This window comes from Poecilia latipinna, unplaced genomic scaffold (assembly GCF_001443285.1).
Source record: "Poecilia latipinna isolate Pla-1442-1.1 unplaced genomic scaffold, P_latipinna-1.0 Scaffold426, whole genome shotgun sequence".
In the NCBI taxonomy this organism is placed as follows: Eukaryota; Metazoa; Chordata; class Actinopteri; order Cyprinodontiformes; family Poeciliidae; genus Poecilia; species Poecilia latipinna.
This window is the reverse complement of record NW_015113042.1, coordinates 73,473-93,155: the sequence shown is the minus strand read 5'-3', so window position 1 is coordinate 93,155 and position 19,683 is coordinate 73,473. Positions and strand designations below refer to the sequence as shown.

General features: G+C 37.9%; 2 protein-coding genes across 5 annotated transcripts; one reads left to right on the top strand and one right to left on the bottom strand.

The window, feature by feature from the left end:
* Positions 1-2,904: 2,904 nt before the first annotated feature.
* LOC106950875 (prostaglandin E synthase 3-like) lies at positions 2,905-6,906 on the bottom strand. Its single transcript, XM_015038020.1, has 8 exons — positions 6,745-6,906; positions 5,876-6,025; positions 5,655-5,718; positions 5,463-5,561; positions 4,933-5,022; positions 4,583-4,648; positions 4,466-4,493; positions 2,905-3,185 (listed from the first exon to the last, which is right to left on the bottom strand). Exons 2-8 carry the CDS (start codon positions 6,022-6,024, stop codon positions 3,166-3,168), a joined length of 516 nt encoding a protein of 171 aa, XP_014893506.1. The 5' UTR covers position 6,025; positions 6,745-6,906; the 3' UTR covers positions 2,905-3,165.
* Positions 6,907-10,918: 4,012 nt separating this feature from the next.
* On the top strand, positions 10,919-18,713 carry dtx3 (deltex E3 ubiquitin ligase 3). 4 transcript variants are annotated; one of them, XM_015038015.1, is made up of 6 exons: positions 10,925-11,183; positions 11,388-11,455; positions 11,637-11,677; positions 13,782-14,581; positions 16,438-16,655; positions 16,822-18,713. In XM_015038015.1, the coding sequence occupies exons 3-6, from the start codon at positions 11,665-11,667 to the stop codon at positions 16,895-16,897; spliced, it is 1,107 nt and encodes a 368-aa protein (XP_014893501.1). In that variant the 5' UTR covers positions 10,925-11,183; positions 11,388-11,455; positions 11,637-11,664; the 3' UTR covers positions 16,898-18,713. The 4 variants fall into 4 exon arrangements, 3 of the variants coding, with proteins under 3 accessions (XP_014893501.1, XP_014893502.1, XP_014893500.1); XR_001425693.1 differs by having other exon boundaries at positions 10,919-11,455; positions 13,782-14,595; XM_015038016.1 differs by having other exon boundaries at positions 11,388-11,677.
* The last annotated feature ends 970 nt before the right edge of the window (positions 18,714-19,683 follow it).

Genomic DNA, 19,683 nt, shown 5'->3' with positions numbered 1-19,683 from the left:
TCAATGCTGCAATCCATAAGGCTCCAGTAATTTCCCAACCTTATGCTCTGAATAAAAAAAAAAACAAAACAGATCTGTAGCAGAACTGATTAGACAGAGTTATGCATTGTGTGCTGTGGATTGGTTTGCAGGCTCAGGTCGGATAAAGCGGTGGAAAATCCACGGCCACAGAGGAAGAGGGGAGAGCAGCCGTGGTATTGAGCTTCTGCACTGGAGCGTCATGCTGACCAGGACAGCTACAGGGACGGCCGCTGCTCTCTGAAAGGTTTATGCTGACCTTACTGCTTTTTGTGCCTTTCACGCCTGGAAACAAAACGCTAGCAGTAACAGTTTCTGTTGGTTTCTATGGTCTGTTTTTCTTGCAGTCATATTCAGATCTGCAAGTTCCCTTCCTTGCACCTGTGAGTGGCTGACTTAGTGCCTGTTGTTTCACTTTTGATCTGTACATGTTCCAGATTTTTATCAGTGGTGTGAAACAAGTTTACAAATTCAACTGGCAGACTTTTGCCGAATAGCAAAAAAAGAATTTGGTCATTTTGATTTTGACAGCTGTCTTGATTTTGGAAAAATTAAATAAATAACTAAACAAAACACGGATAATTTCAAAAAGTTCATTAGTTAACAGGTTGGGAAGTTTTGTCCTCCCCCCCCCCATGTCTCCCTAAGCCAGCTTTTGTACATTTAAGCCTGTAGTTTTGTTTGGAGGGTGTTGGAAAAGATGCTTGCATTGTGTTTTTCTGTTCTCTTGGTCCAGACTGCTGACGCACACATAACCTGCAGCCCCTAAACACTGGGGCAGACAAACTCTATAAAAACTTTACAGTAGTAAAGACTTGCAGGAGAAGAAGAAAATTTAGACTACATGATTGAATTACAATGCCTTTGAGAAACCCTCTGCTAGCATAATCACAGTCTGTATAATTCTGTGTTTGAAGTTCTGCATTGGGCTTGACACCAGATTTGATGAGCATTAAATAATGCACAAAAGCTAACTAACTGTATTAACCCTGATGTTGAGGGAAGTCTAAAATTGAAGGTCACAGTTTGAAAATTTACACACAGCAAAACTGAACCACAACTAATTTACACCTCAAATATTCAGAAAAGAGGAATGAAACTGGGTATTTCCCTTTTCAGTCTGTGTGAAAGTAAAGACGGTAAGTCCCTACCAGAGGCTCCAAGTAAAAGGATGCAGAACAGGACAGAGGTCCTTATAAGGCAGCACAGTCACACGCAAACTATTCATGTTCCACTGAAGTTCACATAAAATCTACCAGGTTAAATTTCAGTCTTTTCCCAAAGTTAATCTTTAATACATTTTTAAAGGGAAACATGAGCATACAGGTTTTAATCTAAGCTATAAAATCTCAAACGTCCGCACACCCCTCCCACTAATATCTAGTTAAATCTCCTGCAATCAGCTGCACCTCTAGCGCCCACTGTATGTAGGAAACGGGACTTTCTGTCTCATTTCTGGTTAGATAAGGCGATGACTTTGGGTTTCAAAAATGGTGTAGCTGATTAAACTGGAAGATTTCTTGGACGTGTTTGAACGTTGTCCATGAGGTTTGAATTGGTCTGCGGTTGGGGTCATTCCAGAAGTTTCATTTTGCCCTGCTTTATCCATTCCAAGACCAGTCTATTGATCGTCCTTATGTTTATTTTTGGTTTTTGTGCCATTTAGTTCCTGGGTTATATCAAACATCCCAATCCATTCCTTTTCATCTGGAGGCAGATTTTGTCAGATGAGTGAAACTGGAAATAATTGGGAATATCAACAGTAAAATGATTGAATGAATGAATGAATAAAGTTGGCTAATTAAGTTTCTGAATTTGACTAAATTAACTCAGCTAAAATGTTTTTAACTCTGCCATCTCATTTTTTATTTTATAAAGCCAACTAAGAAATGGATGCTTGTACTTATTTCCATGGTCAAATATTCACAAGAAATTAATGAATATTTGAAATAAAAAGCTTGAGGTCAATCTTAAGTTTGCCAGTGGAGATTTAGTCAAATATTAGAGTGGGCATATGCATATTCTTCACTCTGAGTATACAACAAATTTCATTATAAATAAACAAACGTGCAGTGAATTATTGTTTTACACAGTTTAATTGAAGTTGCAGGTTGCATTATTGTTCCACCCTGGTACAGGAACCATATTTGGAGTAAAAATAGGATGTGACTGCCGAAGTGATACAATAATTTGGAAAAATTGTAGAGCATCTCAACTCTGGATGGATTTTGAAAAATACCAAATAGCAAATAATTATTGCCCTCTTAAAAATCTTAAAGTCCCATAGCCTACAATGAACACATTTGATACCTAGAATCAAACATACATATTCAAAGCATATTTGTTGTTCATGTTATGCATAACTTATGCTTAAATCTTAGAAAAAATGTACAGTTTATATTCTCACTTAAGATAAAAAACAAAACACTTATCTGTTTTATTTGCAACAATGAAAGATCTCTTTAATGGATTGCATAAAGAAAACAATGCCTTTCCAAGATGTGAACACATTAGGTCGTAAACTCAAACGCCATATTCTAAACACAAATCTGTAGTTGTCCAAGCATGTTTATTTTAAAAGCTGCAACATATTAAAAAAGTGAAATTACTGTTAAATATTTGCATGTGACCAAAGACACTGAAAAACCAATTTATAGCAGAACTCTTGCTACTTAAATTAACCGTAAGAGCAATTTACAATACAAACATTAAAGAGGGGAAGTCTACCATTAGAAAATTTACTTCTTGGAAAATAGGCATTTTCAGATCTTTTTTGTCATTAAAAATCACAATGTGTTTACATAACCTGACACCGGAAAGGAAAAAAAACCCAACAAAACAGAAGAGAAACAGGGTATAAGACATCAGCACATCCCAATAGTCATTTAAGCCAGGGAACAACAACATTTTTATTTGAACAAAATCGTCCATGCAGAACAAAACAGCAAAGCACAGCACTGTATGTTGTTATGGACGCCTGTGCATGTCTGTATCACGTCCCCCCCCGGTCGCTCTCTGCAGGGATTTCACTTTGGAAATGGGGTATAGAGAGGTTTTTCTTCAATGTGGCTGCCAACTCATTGCCTAATTTCGTTCTTCAGACTCACGACTTGTTTTGATCTCTAGTGAGGTGGCAACCATGTTTGCCTACTCGAGGTCAGGCATCTCTGCAAGAGACAAAAATTCCAATGAGGGGAACATTGACAACAATGACAAACGCGGAAACAGCTTAAGATTAAGCGTCAAAAAAATATCTCAATTCAGTAATTAAAATGCAATAAGTGACACTTGATGTAATGTGTATATATATATATATATATATATATATATATATATATATATATATATATATGCGGCACATCCGCAAAGTGTTCACAGTGCTTCACTTCTTCCTACATTTTGGTATGTTACAGCCTTATTCTAATTTGTTTTAAATTAATCTATTTACCACTAAAGAGTTAAATTTTTGTCTCATCAGACCACAGAATCTTTTCTTTTCATGGTCTAAGTCCATTAGGTGCTTTCTGGCAAACTCCAGACACTCTGCCATGCGCTTTATGAAGGAGTGGCTTTCGTTTGGTCACACCCTGACTGGTGGATTGCCGCAGAGATGTTTGTCCTTCTAGAAGGTTCTCCTCTCCACAGAGAGGAGAACACAGGCGCTTTGACAGAGTGACCATTGGGTTCTTCTTGGTCACCTCTCTCTCTCTCTCACCTGATCTCTCAGTTTAGATAGCTGGCTCTAGGGAGAGTCCCGCTGGTTCCAACCTTCCTCCATTTGCAAAGGATTTCTCAACAAGAGCTTCTAATCAGCAGAATTTTTTCCATATCCTTCCCCAGATTTGTGTCAAGACAATCCTCTCCCAGAAGTCTACAAACAATTGCTCTCATTTTATGTTTAGTGTTTGACCTCTGACCTACACTGTCAACTGTGAGACCTCACAAGCGTGAGCCTTACCAAATCAACAATTATATGAACTTATCACAGGTGGACTCCATTTAAGTTGTAGAAACATCTCAAGAATGATAAGTGGAAACAGCTCCATTGTGAGCTTCATGGCAAGGATGTGAATACTTATGTAAAAGTAGTTTCTTGGTTTTCTATTGTTAATAAATTTGCAAAAAAAAAAACCAAACAAACAAAAAAACAAAAACAAATTTTGTTTCCCCACATTGTCATAATGGGGCATTTGGAGCTTACAGCTAATAATCAGATTATTTTTCTTAAATTACATAAATAAAAAAGATTGAAAAGAAGTTGGCTCCCATGAGTGAATGACGTTATACGAGTTTCACTTTAACTGAACTTGTCATACATGTGAATCTTTCAAAGATATTATACTGTCATGTTCTTCTACGTATAAAGAATGATTTTCCTCTGTCCTCACAAAGAACAAACTACAACTTTGCTGTTTTTTCTTTTTTCTTTCTTTAAAGTCATACTTACTTTCATCATCGCTGTCTGCAGAATCATGCTGAAACACAAAAACAAAATTATGGGAACTTGGATTTCACCTGGTAAACTTCAAGAAAATCATCAGAAAATAATAAAAATAACTCATACTTCTTCTGCACCGTATTCTCCACCATCTAAATCGGGTAAATCATCTCCACCCATGTTGTTCATCATCTGAAGAAAAAGGGGGGAGAGGGAAAGATATATGGCGCACATAAATCAGCATGTCTTTTTGTAATGTTTGTAAGACGTTATAACTGTTGGAGTTGATTTGAATTTTGTGCTTCATTTAATTTAGTTTGCGTCTTAAGGAATACCATCATGTCTTTATTGTAATGTCTGTGAAAGAAGATTTAATTGTAATTTTTGTTGTGGACCCCATTAGTCTCTACTACGGTAAAGGGAATCTTTGATCTTTGAATAAACAAATAAGTGCTGACAGTCTTTTACTCGATTACCTCCGAGAAGTTGTCAAAACTTGACATGTCCTCATCCGAGTCATCTTCCCAGTCCTTCCAGTTGTTGAAATCCACACTCAACCATTTAAACTAGGGGATGGAGCAGAGTTATACAATCAAAAAATACTATTTACCTGCACGTAAACAGCATATTGTCAAATTCACTAAATGAATAACTTTGTGTAGGGCTTACATACTGTACAACAAAATTAAGATCTTTTAAAAGATCACACAATGTAGAAAATAAGTGAAAAAACTTAAAAGACTTAAAGTGTATTTAATACATTTAAAAAGAAATAAAGCTCCATTATTTATCTGTTTCACTGCAATTTAACTCAGTAGCAACAGATTTCTTGCACATTTGTAGAAGATGATGTCATGATCTAAACACCTGAAGACAGTAGAGTTTATTTCCAAAAGACAATCCCTTTTCTTTTTTTAAGTTTATGAAAAGTACTTTTGAACAGCGGTGTGAAGACGTTTGTTTGACAATAAGCAGTTAAGGAAAAATGCATTAAATTTAAAGTTACCTTTGCTTTTTCTTTGGTAAGTCGTGGCCATGATTTCCCAGCTTCTGCTTTTCGTAAACAACACTGCACAGACCTGTCTGTGCGGCTGTGTTTCGATTGCTGTAAATTACATAGATTATAAATTTATTAACAGCCCTTGAGAAGTAAAACTCATCCTAAAACTTTAACTAGTTCTGCAGATGGTAATCTTACTTTGGGATCAATTTCCCCAAAAAGCTCAATTTCATTGTTGTATTTGTCTTTTCCGCTGACACACCTGTAAAAATGACAGAAAGGGAGGTCACCATACTTTCCAGTACACCCAGTTTTCCTTCAATTTGGTCCACACAGATGACTGGATTTCACAAAACACAACACATTTTTATACAAGTACAAAAAGACTTACCATCTAGTGTACTTTAAATACAACTTACCTAAACTCAAATTTTGACTTGTCCAATTGGACATGTACATCTTTACTGTCTTCCACGCAGAACTCAACAAAAACAAAGTCTCGTCTGTCATACCATTTAGCTGTGGCACTTAGGGTGGGAAATAATCCATGCTGTGGCAAATGGGCCATGCTATTGATGAACAGAAAGAGGGAATTAACGACAACATATTTCCTTTTTACATTAGGCTGATCTGCTGGGTCACATGTGCAGGGTGAAGCAATCAGTTATGTTACATTTTATTACAGAGAGAAAACCTATCATACAATCACATCTTTAAACGATTTAACAGGGCAAGACTGAGTGCTTTTGGTTTTATACAAGGAAGATTTCTCAGCAACTTTGCTAGGAGGCAAAACAGTTGTGCTTTAACGTACAATTGTTGTAATCTGTGTTTTTTTGAATGACCAACATATATACTGTCAAATATTTGTCCTGAATTACACTTAATGGTTTTGAACGAGGACATGTGTTACTTTAACTCAAAGTGAAACCTTCACACCATGACGGCATTCCTCCTCGGCTCTAACTTTAACCTAGTACTGTTAGTTGACTTTAGCCTGCCAGCTAATGTTAACTTAACTGATATATGGGGCGCATACAACGTAAGCTACAATTAAAAGTTTGGGACTAGTTGGAAAAGGTTATGTTAAGCTACAAGGGTAGGTAGGTTTAACGATTTGTGTTGGTTTTTATTCCTGTAACAATAAATGTTAACGGCACAGCTAATGCTAACTCGTGTGCTAGCTCAATGAGCTAATGTTAGCTAGTTGATCCGCATTACAGCACTTCAAAGACTAAGCGCTTATTAGCAACAAGCGACTGCTAGTACACAAATAAATGAGACTTACATTTTTACAGTGTAGCAGGTGAACTTCTTCGTCTGACTACGGGCTATCTAGAGGTGTTATATAATAAAAACCCGGGCAAATGTGATGACTGAAACCTTAACTCTGAGGTTTTCAACCGAAACGTTGAAGTCCCTTAAAGTATCGCGGAGTTTTCGTGATATCTCGAGAGGACGTTACCCGCCTGCTTGGAGCGTGGGCACGCGCTGTGAGATAATTCTAGAAAAAGCGTGTGGCGCAACAGCGCCAACTGCTGCTTAGCCACAAGTAATTCATGATAAATTCAAACATCCACCGGATAATTTCGAAAAAACAAATCCTAACCCCTTCGATGGACTGGCGACCTGTCCATCGTAGGGGTTATACACTAGGGACAAGGGTGTAAGAAAATGGATGGATGGATGGATGAATGAATGAATGAATGAATGAATGAATGAATTATCCCAGCCAGTGTGCATTTAGACAGTGAAGAACCCGGAGAGAAACCACAGAAAGGACAACATGGAAGTCCACCAGATTCCGGGAGGGGGTTCAAACCCAGACAACATATCAACTATGACACTGTTCAGCTCTGACATTGACCAACAAAACTAAAACTAAAAAGCTAACTGTGAAATTACAATATGTAGATGGATGTGCTTCAATTGAAAATAACAACCTTTAAGCAAGTATTATACTATTTTTCATTAAGTCCCTGTTCAGTGTGGACTTTCACATGTATTTTTTTAATGTAGGGAAATATTCTAATCTAAAGTGTTCAATTTCCACTAGCTGTAAGCAAATTATTTTTATAAATAACACAAAGGGCTGAAAACATTAGTGTGTAATTGATCTGTGTAGCGTTTCATTTACTGAATTAAGTTACAGAAATAAATGAGTTTTCTAGAAATATAATTTATTGAATATGACTGTGTATATAAAATATTCACAGGAGTTTGTATCTCCAATCCTCTTGCAGGCAAGTATAAATTATAAAACAATAAAAACACATAACCTTCTAGTCCAATCAGGTCCTCTGGTTCTAGTGTAATCTGCTTCCCCAGAACTAGTACCAAACACAGGGAAACAGCATTTATTTTCTAGAACTAATTTTCAGAGAACTGCAAAAATGCTGAAACACTGAGGTTCTTCAAATCAAAACTAAAAAACCCGTCCGTTTTTATAGCTGCCTTGGCTGTTATGTTTTCATGGTGCGTTGTTGCTCAAATGTGCTGTATGAATACCCTTTACTTGACTTGTACTGAAACTACATGACCTTCTGAGAGTGTATTATCAAGAGGCTAAAATGAAAACATTTTTAAAGCTTGAGTACATCTTTTATTGGATAAAATACTCAATTTTATATATTTCTGAGACATAGCAACCCAGTTTTCTAAACGACAACTGGATCCTAAAGAGACTGAATGCAATTTTTGACCATCTTCAAAACTCATGTGATTTTGTTCAATAAAATCACTCAGTAGCTTGGAAGCCAAGTCATGTAAAATATTATGTACAACTAAAACAACTGCACATTTAGATAAATACCCCCAAGGCATAAAACGTTGTTAAAATTATACAATGATAATGATGGTTTCACTTTTTATTAATTATGTTTGATACATTTCTTACAATTATCTATCTAAGAATTGTTTATTCAGAATAATTCTGACCTTGTGAAAAACTCCAATTGCAGTATTGCATGTTACCACAGCCATTTGATATTTGTTGATTCTTTGTCTATGTTGCATCTTGCTTTTGTGTCTCTTTCTTTTCAAACATCACTTGTCAAATTCCCTTTTATTGATAAAGCAATTCAGACGCCATTGTGGGAAACTACAAAAAATGTTGGAGATGGCAGAGAATGCAGTGGAACTGTAATTACTTACTGAAATTTGAGTTGCTGCTGGGTCAGTGTCATTAAAATATTGCTTCACGATGAAACAAAACTTTATGGATTCATTAAAGTATAATGAAAAACGTCAAATTTACTAGTGTCCCCCCCTAAACCCGCAGATTCAAAACCAAACATATTTTATCCATACAATAAAGGCACTGGGTTCTGTGTATTTACAACCAACTAATCCTTTAAATTAGCCATTACTGAAGAAAATAAATGCATCAGTTAAATCTAATTTGCCTCCAGGAGCTTTCTGCAGTAGCTCTGTAATTAGAAAGGGGGGATTAGCTATTGCTCACTGTGGTGCCAAGCCGTTTCTACCAGTCTCGTTGCACGACAGTAAGCCATAATGTGGTTGTTGTGATCTTGACACCTAATTACCTTTTCTTTTGTGTGGTCCAGATGAGTGAACGTTACCTACCGCTCTGACTATAATTATGCCATTTGTAGAATTCGAAAAGTACATTGTTGCAAATCTGGCTTTGGCTTATAGGTGCCATGAATACAAACAAACAAAAATGGATTAATCTCACACTGCAAAGCACTTGATGTCTGCAGAAATCTTTGTGCAATGCAAACAGCATGAGAGGGGCTCAGGTAGTACTTCAAAAGAACTGCTTTTCTTTTGGTCAATTGTTGAGCCACATGTTGCAAAAAGATTTGCAAAAGCAGTTTTTGATATCACCTATTTTCTCCCAGCCTACCCAAGGAACATGTAATTTTTCCTGGCTAAAAACTCCTTACAGGATTTTCTGTCCAACAGAGAGCAAAGACTGCAATAAAGCCAGGCACAAATCCAATAGCTGCTCCAATTCCAGTGAATAATGGAACAATCTAGCAGACAATGCATGCAGCCACAGGGGTTTTATGACAATAAGTGATCATATTTCATATATTTAAATTTAACAAAATATCCACAGAGGACAAAGTGAGTCATTGAATCGGTTTCTGAGAGAAGATTGAAGAAAATTGAACAATTGCTCATATTCTGGTAATCCATTATTGGACTGGAACTGTTTTTTAAAAAATAGCCAGATATAACAGCTGACCTTTTAAAGGGTTTTAAGACATATGGAGAACAATTTAACATAGAAAAATAAAATTTAAATGTGAACTCAAATAGTGTCTTTGGTCTTCCTCTGATAGAAATGAAATTGTTGACAAACCAACAACTAATCTCATTTAGCAAGTCAAAAAAAAAGATAAATTAATGTAGATTGCAACTGCTATTTTCCAAAACTCTAAATTAAAACCCAAAAGAGACACATATTGCATTAATATTGCCACTTTTTAGTGGCACAGACTTGAATTTGACAGAGAATCTTCAGAGAGAGCTATCAGTGTGAAGACATGGATCCAATCTCAAATACAGGGAAGTTGTTACAAAAGACAAATCATCAACATCAACTGGCCTTATGTTGCTCTGCCTTCCACACATGTGACATTGAATGAATGACTAATAGGGTTTAATATCATGTGTGTCATTATTCTTCCAGAAGCACATAAATGTGTTTCTTGTTGGACAAGAAGGCCTGGTTCAAAATACAGCAATTCATTCTTCAGGACTATGTAAACCACCAAGCTCAAACATAAAAGAATCAAATCAACACTCCAGGTATGTTTTTGATTGGGTATAACACTTTAGTATATTGTAAAGCAAAAAATAAAAATAATAATAAAATAAAATGATTTTAATACTGCCTCTTTAATACTGATACATGTTAGTGTTGGTTTCATATGTTTCTTGTTAAATATATGTTTTCTCTGCCTAAATTTGACATTCTGTAATTATGTTTAGTTGTATTAATTTTATTACATTTTATCTGCATACAACTATATTTTCCATCTGTTCTGACTTCACTTTCAAATATTAAATAAGGTGTTATGATCAGATATTTTGTAAAAAGAAATAGCCATACGAAATATTTCTTTACTCTTAAATTAGTAAATTTGGATGAGTATTATACATGTACCTCAGTTTGGCTTCACGAAGTCCTTGGATTGTCTGGCTACTAAGGGGGGTCGTATTTCCACTGTATTTAAGATCTCTATTATGGTATTAAGTGAAATGTGTACCCAGATAAAAGTGGATAAAAGTAATTCCGGTATTGGAGTGGGTATTCCCTGTGGGCTCATGTCTTTTGCGTGGAATTTTTTTTGTGCACTTCATCACAGCTTACAGTGGTAATAAAGGCAACATGAAACCACAAAAACTATGTAATCCACCGTTTACTGACCAATCATGTCATACCAATGACGAACTTCCTGGTTACATTTTCATCATGTAGGTCCCTTCCTTTTCCTCCTCCTCCTCCTCCTCCTCTATGAAGTGAAGTCTATTTGCGCCGCGCAGCTGACAAAAATGACGCGACCACGATTGGATGAAAACAGGTTGGAGTAAAAGGAAAAAGGCAGAGTAAATTATCTGAGAGGACAGCGCAGGCTCACGGCTCAACGTGGCTGAGGCTGATAAACGGACAGCGTCGGTGAATGTTTTTCTACTTTGTGTTGACGCCTACAAGGACACAGGAGCGCAGACGAGACCGAAAACGAGAGGAAGGAGGTTGTGGATTCAAATGAGTTTTTTTTTTCTTTCTTTTTTTTTTTTTGTATCTTAATCCGGGAAAACATTGGGATATCATGGCTTGACCACAGCAGGCTCTTCACCATTCTCCGACGATAAACTGCAGTGAGAAATAAAGGCCCTCTCTCTCTCTCTCTCTCTCTCTCTCTCTCTCTCTCTCTCTCTCCTCGTTTCCTTCCGCAGATGGAGCTCAGAGCTCTTTAATCCAGCCTCACAGCTCCCTGACAGGCAGTGGAGAACAACTCAGAAGGGTGAGAGGTGGATATGTGCACAGAAGAAAGCGCTTTAGTGATTCATGCTGTTAGAAATTTGACGCTAATGTTGCCACATCGCTGAAATCCCCGCTCGCCGTTGCGCTGCCAGCTGTCTCTCTATATATGTATGTATCTGTGCTCCAGACCTTCAGTTTCTCTCTTTACTTCTGTTCAACAGGACGCTTTATTCGCACTTGGAGGAATTTATGGGATCACAAGGTAAGATTGTTGGATCGATACTGGGTCTGTCCTTTTCGGATGATTCTGTCAGTGCATGCTTTCAGGGTTTGTTTTTCTTTCTTTCCTCTACACAACACAGGCTTTAGTTGCTGTTGTTTATAGCCTAAACATCCCAGCAGCTAACGTGTTGTCATCAGCCTTTATGTTCCCTGAAGCAAATACTTGTTCTTTAAACATTTAAATTGTCACCCTTTGTTGAGCCGCAGACACATTTCTTGAATGTCGCACTGTTTTATCTCTCTCAATATCAGCAGATTAAGCAGATGTGAATGCAACAAAAGGAGGAGAACTCTTGGAGCTATATTTGAGCTAAAGCTAAAGTAATCCCCTTAATACATGTTAAAAGCTTCAACCTGGCTTGTGCATCACTGCATCCATCAGTTTAAAGTGCAAATGACTGTGAGCAGGGCCGACCCAAAGTAGAATAGGGCCCTAAGCAGAATTCAGTTTTGTAACCTACTTGCAGATTTATTATTATTAAACAAATTAGAAATGAGACTTGCTTGTCAGATTAAAACTGTCTTTTGAACATTTAAGGAGCTGTTAATGATGCTTTTCATTTAGCCAACATTTCTGTATTGAACTTTTGTACTGGCGTGATGTAATACTTTAATTTTCATAGTGTTTTCACTGGCTGTAAGCAAAACAAACATGATTAACAGAAATAGAGGCTTGAAAACATTAGTTTATACGGCTGTAATTAGGCTTTACTGACTCCTTGCCCCTCCAGGCTAAGTATCATTTGTAATTTTATTTTAAATAGGTTGTTTTACCTACCCGTCACAATGAAGGCACAGAAAGATTAAGCTAGGTGTATAGTTGACGCATCGAACTGGGCTCAAGGGGTTGCGCGCCAATCGCGACGTTCCCGTCCATACAAGTTGGCCTTTCGGGCTGTCATGGTGCCTATTCACCTCTGAATTTTTAGAAATTGCCGTGGATCAAGTGTGCCACCTTTCACTCAAAATGGTCAGTTTGGACAGTGATCTTGCAGAGCAGATTTGAATTGATACAATCCATCTATAAAGATGATCTTTTTGGAGAACACTGCACCAACGAACGTGTCAAGTATACAAAGCTCACAGCTTGCTCAGCTTGCATGTGCTCAATGCGAACCTCTAAAAGCGCAATTATAAAGGCTAAGGTATAATTGTGCTTTTAAAAGACTGCAGTTTGACTGATGTGAGCGCATATATTTTGTAATCAAAGAATAATGGGAGGTGTGGGCGTTTACGTCTCACACTTGTTCACTCGGTAGGTGTTCTGGGATGTGCATGGATTTCTCTTATATTACTTTTTCATGTTACCACCATTACTTATTTTAAGAGATCCACTGGCTGATTACTTGGTTAAGATTTAACTAGAGTGCAAAAAATATATTTATTCTAATAGCATTTTTTGTGCCTGCTATTATTTAAGATTCTATAGTTCATTGGGGTCAAACTCATTTTCATCAAGATCACGGATGTCCTCAGAGAGCCAGTTGAGGCAGAATGTATTGATAAAACTACCCATCAACAAACTTTGAAAGTATTAAATAGCTGTCTCTGAATTCAAGGAATATGTCTTAAAAGTCTAATACTGATCATCTTTTCACGTTGATGTAATTTGACAGTAACAGATATTAACTGCTTCGATTGGCCCGGGGGCCATAGTTGTGCTGTAATTGGATAAAATAACTATTAACTGATATGCAGATCTTATATAAGATCTATACATCAGAAATAGAGGCTTGAAAAGATATTTATTGCATAATACAAACAGAAATTCAGGTGTAGTTTATATTCAACTGGTGAAAGCTTGTAACCTAAAAGCTTCAAAACTGCTAACACTCAGTTTTCTTGTGTACTGCCACAAATATTCAACGAAGAAAAAAAAAATCTGGAATCAACGTTTTGTCTTTTCAGTGGTTACCATAGACACCAGTTAATTAACATGTAGCAGCCCCTGTGTTTCAGCAACATTCGTAGTTGCAGAACATTCACCTTAAGCAGCAGCTTACTTCATTTATCCCTTAAACCGGCTGCGGTCAAGTGAATAAGTTTTATAAGCTGCAATGAGTTTTATGTGCTCCTCTGTGCAGTTTCCTCTGATGAGATGAGTGTGCGTGCTGGCCAGGGCAGTGATGAGGTGCTAGTTTCTCAGGCAGTTTGGGATTACCTGGCTGCAGCTGGGCGGCCCTGGCTCATTGACTTCCAGCACAAGCAGGGGATGAGCGCCGGCATCGTCAGGCGAGGAGAGAGAGGGGGCTGCTGCGCTGTGCGGCTGCAGCCGGTGGAAGGCTCGAGGAGCACCAGATCTGGGATGATGGATGGACATATCTCTAGCGAGACGCGAAAAGCCTTCATTGACTTATGCCGATGTGCCCGCAAAGAAATGAGCAAACAGGAGGGAGGACCCAAGAGGAAGAGGGCTCTGCTGCCTTGCGTGGCGGTCCTGGAGCAGAACGGAGAAGGGAACCTCCAGGCTCCACCTTCCCTGCCGCGGCGCTCCCAGAGACAGCAGCAGAGGTTCAGGAAACCTGCCGACGAGGAGGTGTGTGCCATGCTCCACGAGGCCTCTCTGAGGAAAGACATGGACTCTGGCATTGGTTCCCACAGTGAGGCCGAGGACAATGGCATTTGCTCAATTTGCATGGGGGACATAGTGGAGAGGACCACCCTGGAGAAATGCGGCCATTCGTTCTGCCGCTCCTGCCTGGAACGAGCCTTTAAGGTTAAGCAAGCTTGTCCCGTGTGCAGACTGGTTTATGGCCAGCTGGTTGGGAACCAGCCTGCCAATGGTTCGATGATGGTGGAGCGGGACCCTGATATGGAGCTTCCTGGCCACGAGGGCTACGGATGTATCTGCATCATCTACAGCTTCCCTCCTGGAGTGCAGACAGTAAGTAGCGTCAGGTGCGGATATAGACTCTGAGCAATGCAACTTATTCAAAAGCCTGAAGCATAACCTTCCTCTCTTGTCCAGTTATTTTTATCCCCAATTTTTTCAGCTCTATGAAATTAAACTGAATCTATAAGCACACCACACTTTTCAGGGTTTTTTATCCGTAAAAGATAAAGCAGAACAAGACTCATTCTTTTCATTCACTTCACAATTATGCGTTTTTTTTTTGTTTATTTTGTTTTTGTTGGGTTAAAACAAAAAAAAATTTGTTGACTTTCAGCACTTTGTGGTTGTAACCTAACAAAATGTGAAAGAGCTCATAACATGCATTAATATTCTCTTGAGTTAGATCTAAATCTAGTCTCTTCAAACATTAGGCAGTCAAACAGTCTTATTGTAACACCTTATGGATACAAAGAGCTTAAATGACTGAAGATTGCAAACAAAAAATCTGCATTTATAGCCTTAGCACTTTATACAATGCTGCTACAATTTAATTTCCCGTACATTTTATTTTCGTTTAAAACCAAAAACAAAGTTGTATTTGTGCTCCATTAATTTCACTTTCTCTGACATGACCGTGAAACACTGTCAGAAACTCAACACTGTGTTTTCCCATTGATGTCATTTTCTTTTCACATTTTTTGATCCAAAGCCAAACAACACCTAATGAGTTAGACAGCATTGTTCCCGTACTGGAAAATCTGCTTTTCATTTACGGAAAGTCAAATAGGTTTTAAGCTTCCCCATTCAAGATAACGTCTGCAGGTTTACGTCAACATGTAAGCGTGACTGATGTTCGCCATGGTCCTCGCCTTGTGAATCACCTCTGAGGAAGTGTAAAACATTTGCTGTTAGGTGAATAAACTTAAAGCTACACTGATTCACATCATACGTACTATTATCATCGTTTTATTCTGCTGATCAACATGAAGTATTTCTCAGATTAGCTGGACATTGGAGGATCAAACAGAGTGTTTGAATTGCTACTGCTGCTGTCTTTATTTTGCTTCATATTCTTCTCTTCTTTCATCTTCTGATGGCTATTATGGCACTCAAAATCACTTTGACCTTTTATGCACTTTGATACAACAAACATCAAACTATTTTGTTTGAATTTTATGTGATAACCCAAAAGAAAGTGGTTTATCCACCTTTTAACATGATGCTTCTAAATGATGGGTCTTCAAATGCAGGCTTCAGGGGATCATTTTCTGCAATTTTTTGATGCGTCTCTGGTCCAACTCACCTGAATCAAATGGCAGAATCACATCCTCAGAATACAGTCGAGTTTTCCACATGGCCTCATTATTTGAGTCAGGTGTACTGAAGCGAAGACGCTTCAATACACCTTCAATACCGACCCTCGAGGCCTGCATTTGAAGATCCTCCATCTAAATAAAGTCCTGTGAAACTCACTGCCACCAGAAATTGCCTATTTAATACATAATTAAATCCCAGTGTCAGTACGGCTTGTTTGGTCGCAAAAAAAAAAAATCACCAAAATGCATAAATTTAGGTTCATGTGTACAAAATTATAAAATAAAGCTCAAAGGGCTTAAGCTGATCATTGAGGCGCACAGCTCATGGGTAGATCTTTGATTAAAATGGTGACTTAAGATGATTTCAAACATTTTACTCAAGAGGCCGTCTCTTTAAGGCCAGACCATTTAAAGGATGGATTGTTTGGCATTTGATTCATGAAATGACTGATTCCATAACAGACGTTCGGTGTTTATTTGACACTTGCTACTTAGTTGGCATTTTTTAAACGATGCACGAGGATGTAAAGGGAAAACACGCCGAACTTATTGGTGCAGTTTCACACCGTGTCTGATTCATTTTACCCACAGCTCGATCACCCAAACCCTGGCGTTCGATACCCAGGAACAGACCGCGTGGCCTACCTCCCTGACAGCCCAGAAGGGAACCGCGTGCTGGGCCTGCTGCGTCGGGCCTTCGAACAGCGCCTTATCTTCACCATTGGTACCTCCATGACTACGGGCCTGCAAAATGTCATCACCTGGAATGACATTCACCACAAGACATCCATATTCGGCGGGCCACCCTGGTACGTATCGGTTGTCTGGTTTTTGGAGAATCCTCGACAAGGGCGTTCAGTCTGTAAAGAAAGGCTTCGGTGGAAATGGATGGATTAAAATGCAGTTACATGGTACTTTTTGTTGCCAGTTGAGCAAAACAAAGGAACTTTAGCCACTTTTTCCTTCTTTTTACAGCTTTGGCTATCCAGACCCCACATACTTGGTGCGCGTGACAGAGGAGCTCAGAGAAAAAGGCATCACCATTAACTGACCACATGAGACCTCCAGGACTTTGTTGGACTTTTCCTTGGACATGTCCTCACTGTGGACCAAGCTGCAGGATTTGCTCTCAGACTGCCTGATGCCTAAAAGATCGCTGAAGATAAAAAAAAAACAACAAAACAAAAAAAACAAAAAAAAAGAAAATCACCTCATCAGACACACGTCTATTGCTGCAGAAAAATCCATATCTCCTCCACTGCTGTTCCACTTTGGTTATTTTTCTCAAGTCATTCAGTGCTACACGTGGAAGAGAATACTCTTAAATGCAGTGCTAATCCTCAAACCCTCACTGCTGGCACCAGGCCTAACTTCTAATGCACTTATTTAGGAGCTTGTCAGAATTAATGTTACAAGATATTATTTAGATAATTTAAGTTTAGTGACATTTAAGTTAGATTCTATTAATGTTCATTTCCCTCCTTTGGGAGTACTTTTAAGTCTTAAAAGCACATGTTTGGTTGTGTCTCCCTGAAGTGTTTGTTGAACAAGTTTGATTGTTATTAATTACCTGTTGTGATGATTGTACTCGGTTCGTACGGCAGAAGAGCACTGCTTTTAGCAACAGATTTACAGTTCTGATGTTATTGCAATCTTAAGCACTCACAGGCACTTTGGTAACTATTATTTTTGTTTTAGTGAAGTAGAAGTAGTGGAAATCTGCTTCCTCTGAATGAAGGATGCTCAAAGCAAACAGGTTTATGCCGCCATCAGCTATTAGCTGGCAACGCTGCTTAGAAAACATTACGCGTGACCTTTTATCTCGGGATGTACTTAGATTTTTTTTTTAAATAGGAGGAATGTTAAACGATGTCTCACGGCAGCACCTTTCAGCAAGTGTTGGACGTTCCCACTGTGTTTTCTTCCCCCAGTTGTCACTCCTGTTCTTTCCAAGATGTCTCTGAGGGGTTCGGCCCATTACCTCACTTCGATAGGAACACGCTGGTCCGAATTAGCAGATTTATGACGATGTCAACTTTGAAGGGCATATAGATCACTTGAACCAAATCAGAGGCACAAAAGCTCTTTAAATATCTATGCTTCAGTTCCTTTCAAACTAGGAAATTTGCCTATTAAAATCGTTTTATTCGAAATGAGCTAACTGCTGTAAATCTATCAATGTGTAACCAACAACAGGAGAGTTTAGTGATTGATTTGATTAGAGGCGAGTCACTGATCTCATTTTCTTGTGCCTTCCTTATATTCATTTTTGATTAAATAATCAGCCATGACGACTTTGGCGAATGTTGAGGATTTTGAGTGCTTTTGCAGTGCTGTTTGATTGTACAGAAGCCTCCGGTGTCTATTACGCAAATACTCCGCAGTATTAAATGTAAAACCTAATCTGGTCCAAAAAAATATCACCCCCCCTTCTGTCCAAAACTTTTGCCTACATTAATTTTAGAAATAGATCCCAGTCTTTAAGCGTGTATGTGCTTTGCAAATCCAGCAGCCATTTTGTTTTTGGCTGAAAATAATCACTGATTTAAATGATCACAACGACACATCAAATGCTTTTGTTATGTTCTTGCCCCTTTCATATTTTAGTTAAGGGACCAATCGATACATTTTTGGGACACAGGATTGTAGTTAATCAAAGCTACTGTGCACACCTTTCTATGCATACTGAACCTGAAGAAGGGGAAAAAGAAGAAGTAGATGGCTGGATTCCATATTTTGCAAATCGAATGTTAAGTAAAACAAAAATCTGTTCTGCTTTTATAATTGTGTTGATTTGTACTTCGTTGGTATTCAGAATGATGTGGCCACATTTTAATACTTGAATAAAAGTTCTGTTTGGGTTTGTCCACGATGTTCAGTGTGGGTCCTGAATAAATGCTGCCGAGTCCCAAGTAACTGATGATTCTCTTACAGCAGCGGAGGTCATTGCTTTCAACATTAACAAAGCCTGTAGTCATAGGCTTTCTATGACTACAGGTTTCTATATATTTTTTTATATCTTACATGTAAATTAGTAAGCATTTATTGTTTTATGACCAAAGCTATTAGTGCTCTATCCTCAAGAAGTTAAGGTAAAGAAAATACAAAATTATTCTGGGAAGTCTTGCATTTTAATGTTTATGACTGTTGCAAACAGTTAAAATCAATAAATGATACACAGTGTTTAAAAGACTTTGAACATGTAGGGTGGAAGAACAGTGCATGTGAGAGACTTTCATAATCTTAAACAAATATTTGAATTATTTCCTTCACGCTAAGTAATCTTGCACAATTTTAAGGCCACAAGAAAATAAATAAAAATAAATACAAAGTTAACAACAAAAATTCTTCTATGAACTACTAAAAAGGCTAAAAGCTGGATAATGTTTTCTAGGAAAATTAACATAAATAGTTGACCATTAAATAAAGAAATAGGTAAGGGCACTTAGCTATGTCTATGTGTGAAATAATCTTATCCATCTTCTTCATAACATTCACATTTTTGATAGTAATGATAATCACATATTTTAATAAGAAATTAGTTGGGTTTTTTTGCTTTTAAAGATAGGCTGTTCTAAAGAGAGAAAAAAAATAGAGGATAAGATATAGTGGTACCTCTGGCTGGAAGCAAAAGTCTAATTCAAGGTTTCAGAGTATACCTTTATATTCTGAAGAAAGTCTGGAACACGTTCACTTGAAAAGCTTGCTGAACTGTGTTCAGTTTGAAGAGGTTCGGGTCCGAAAGGGCAATTAATGTTTGCAAGAAAAAAAGAAAAAAAGGTGAAAAAAACAAACAAACAAAAACTCAATCAAATATCAGTCCATACAAGGTAGGAG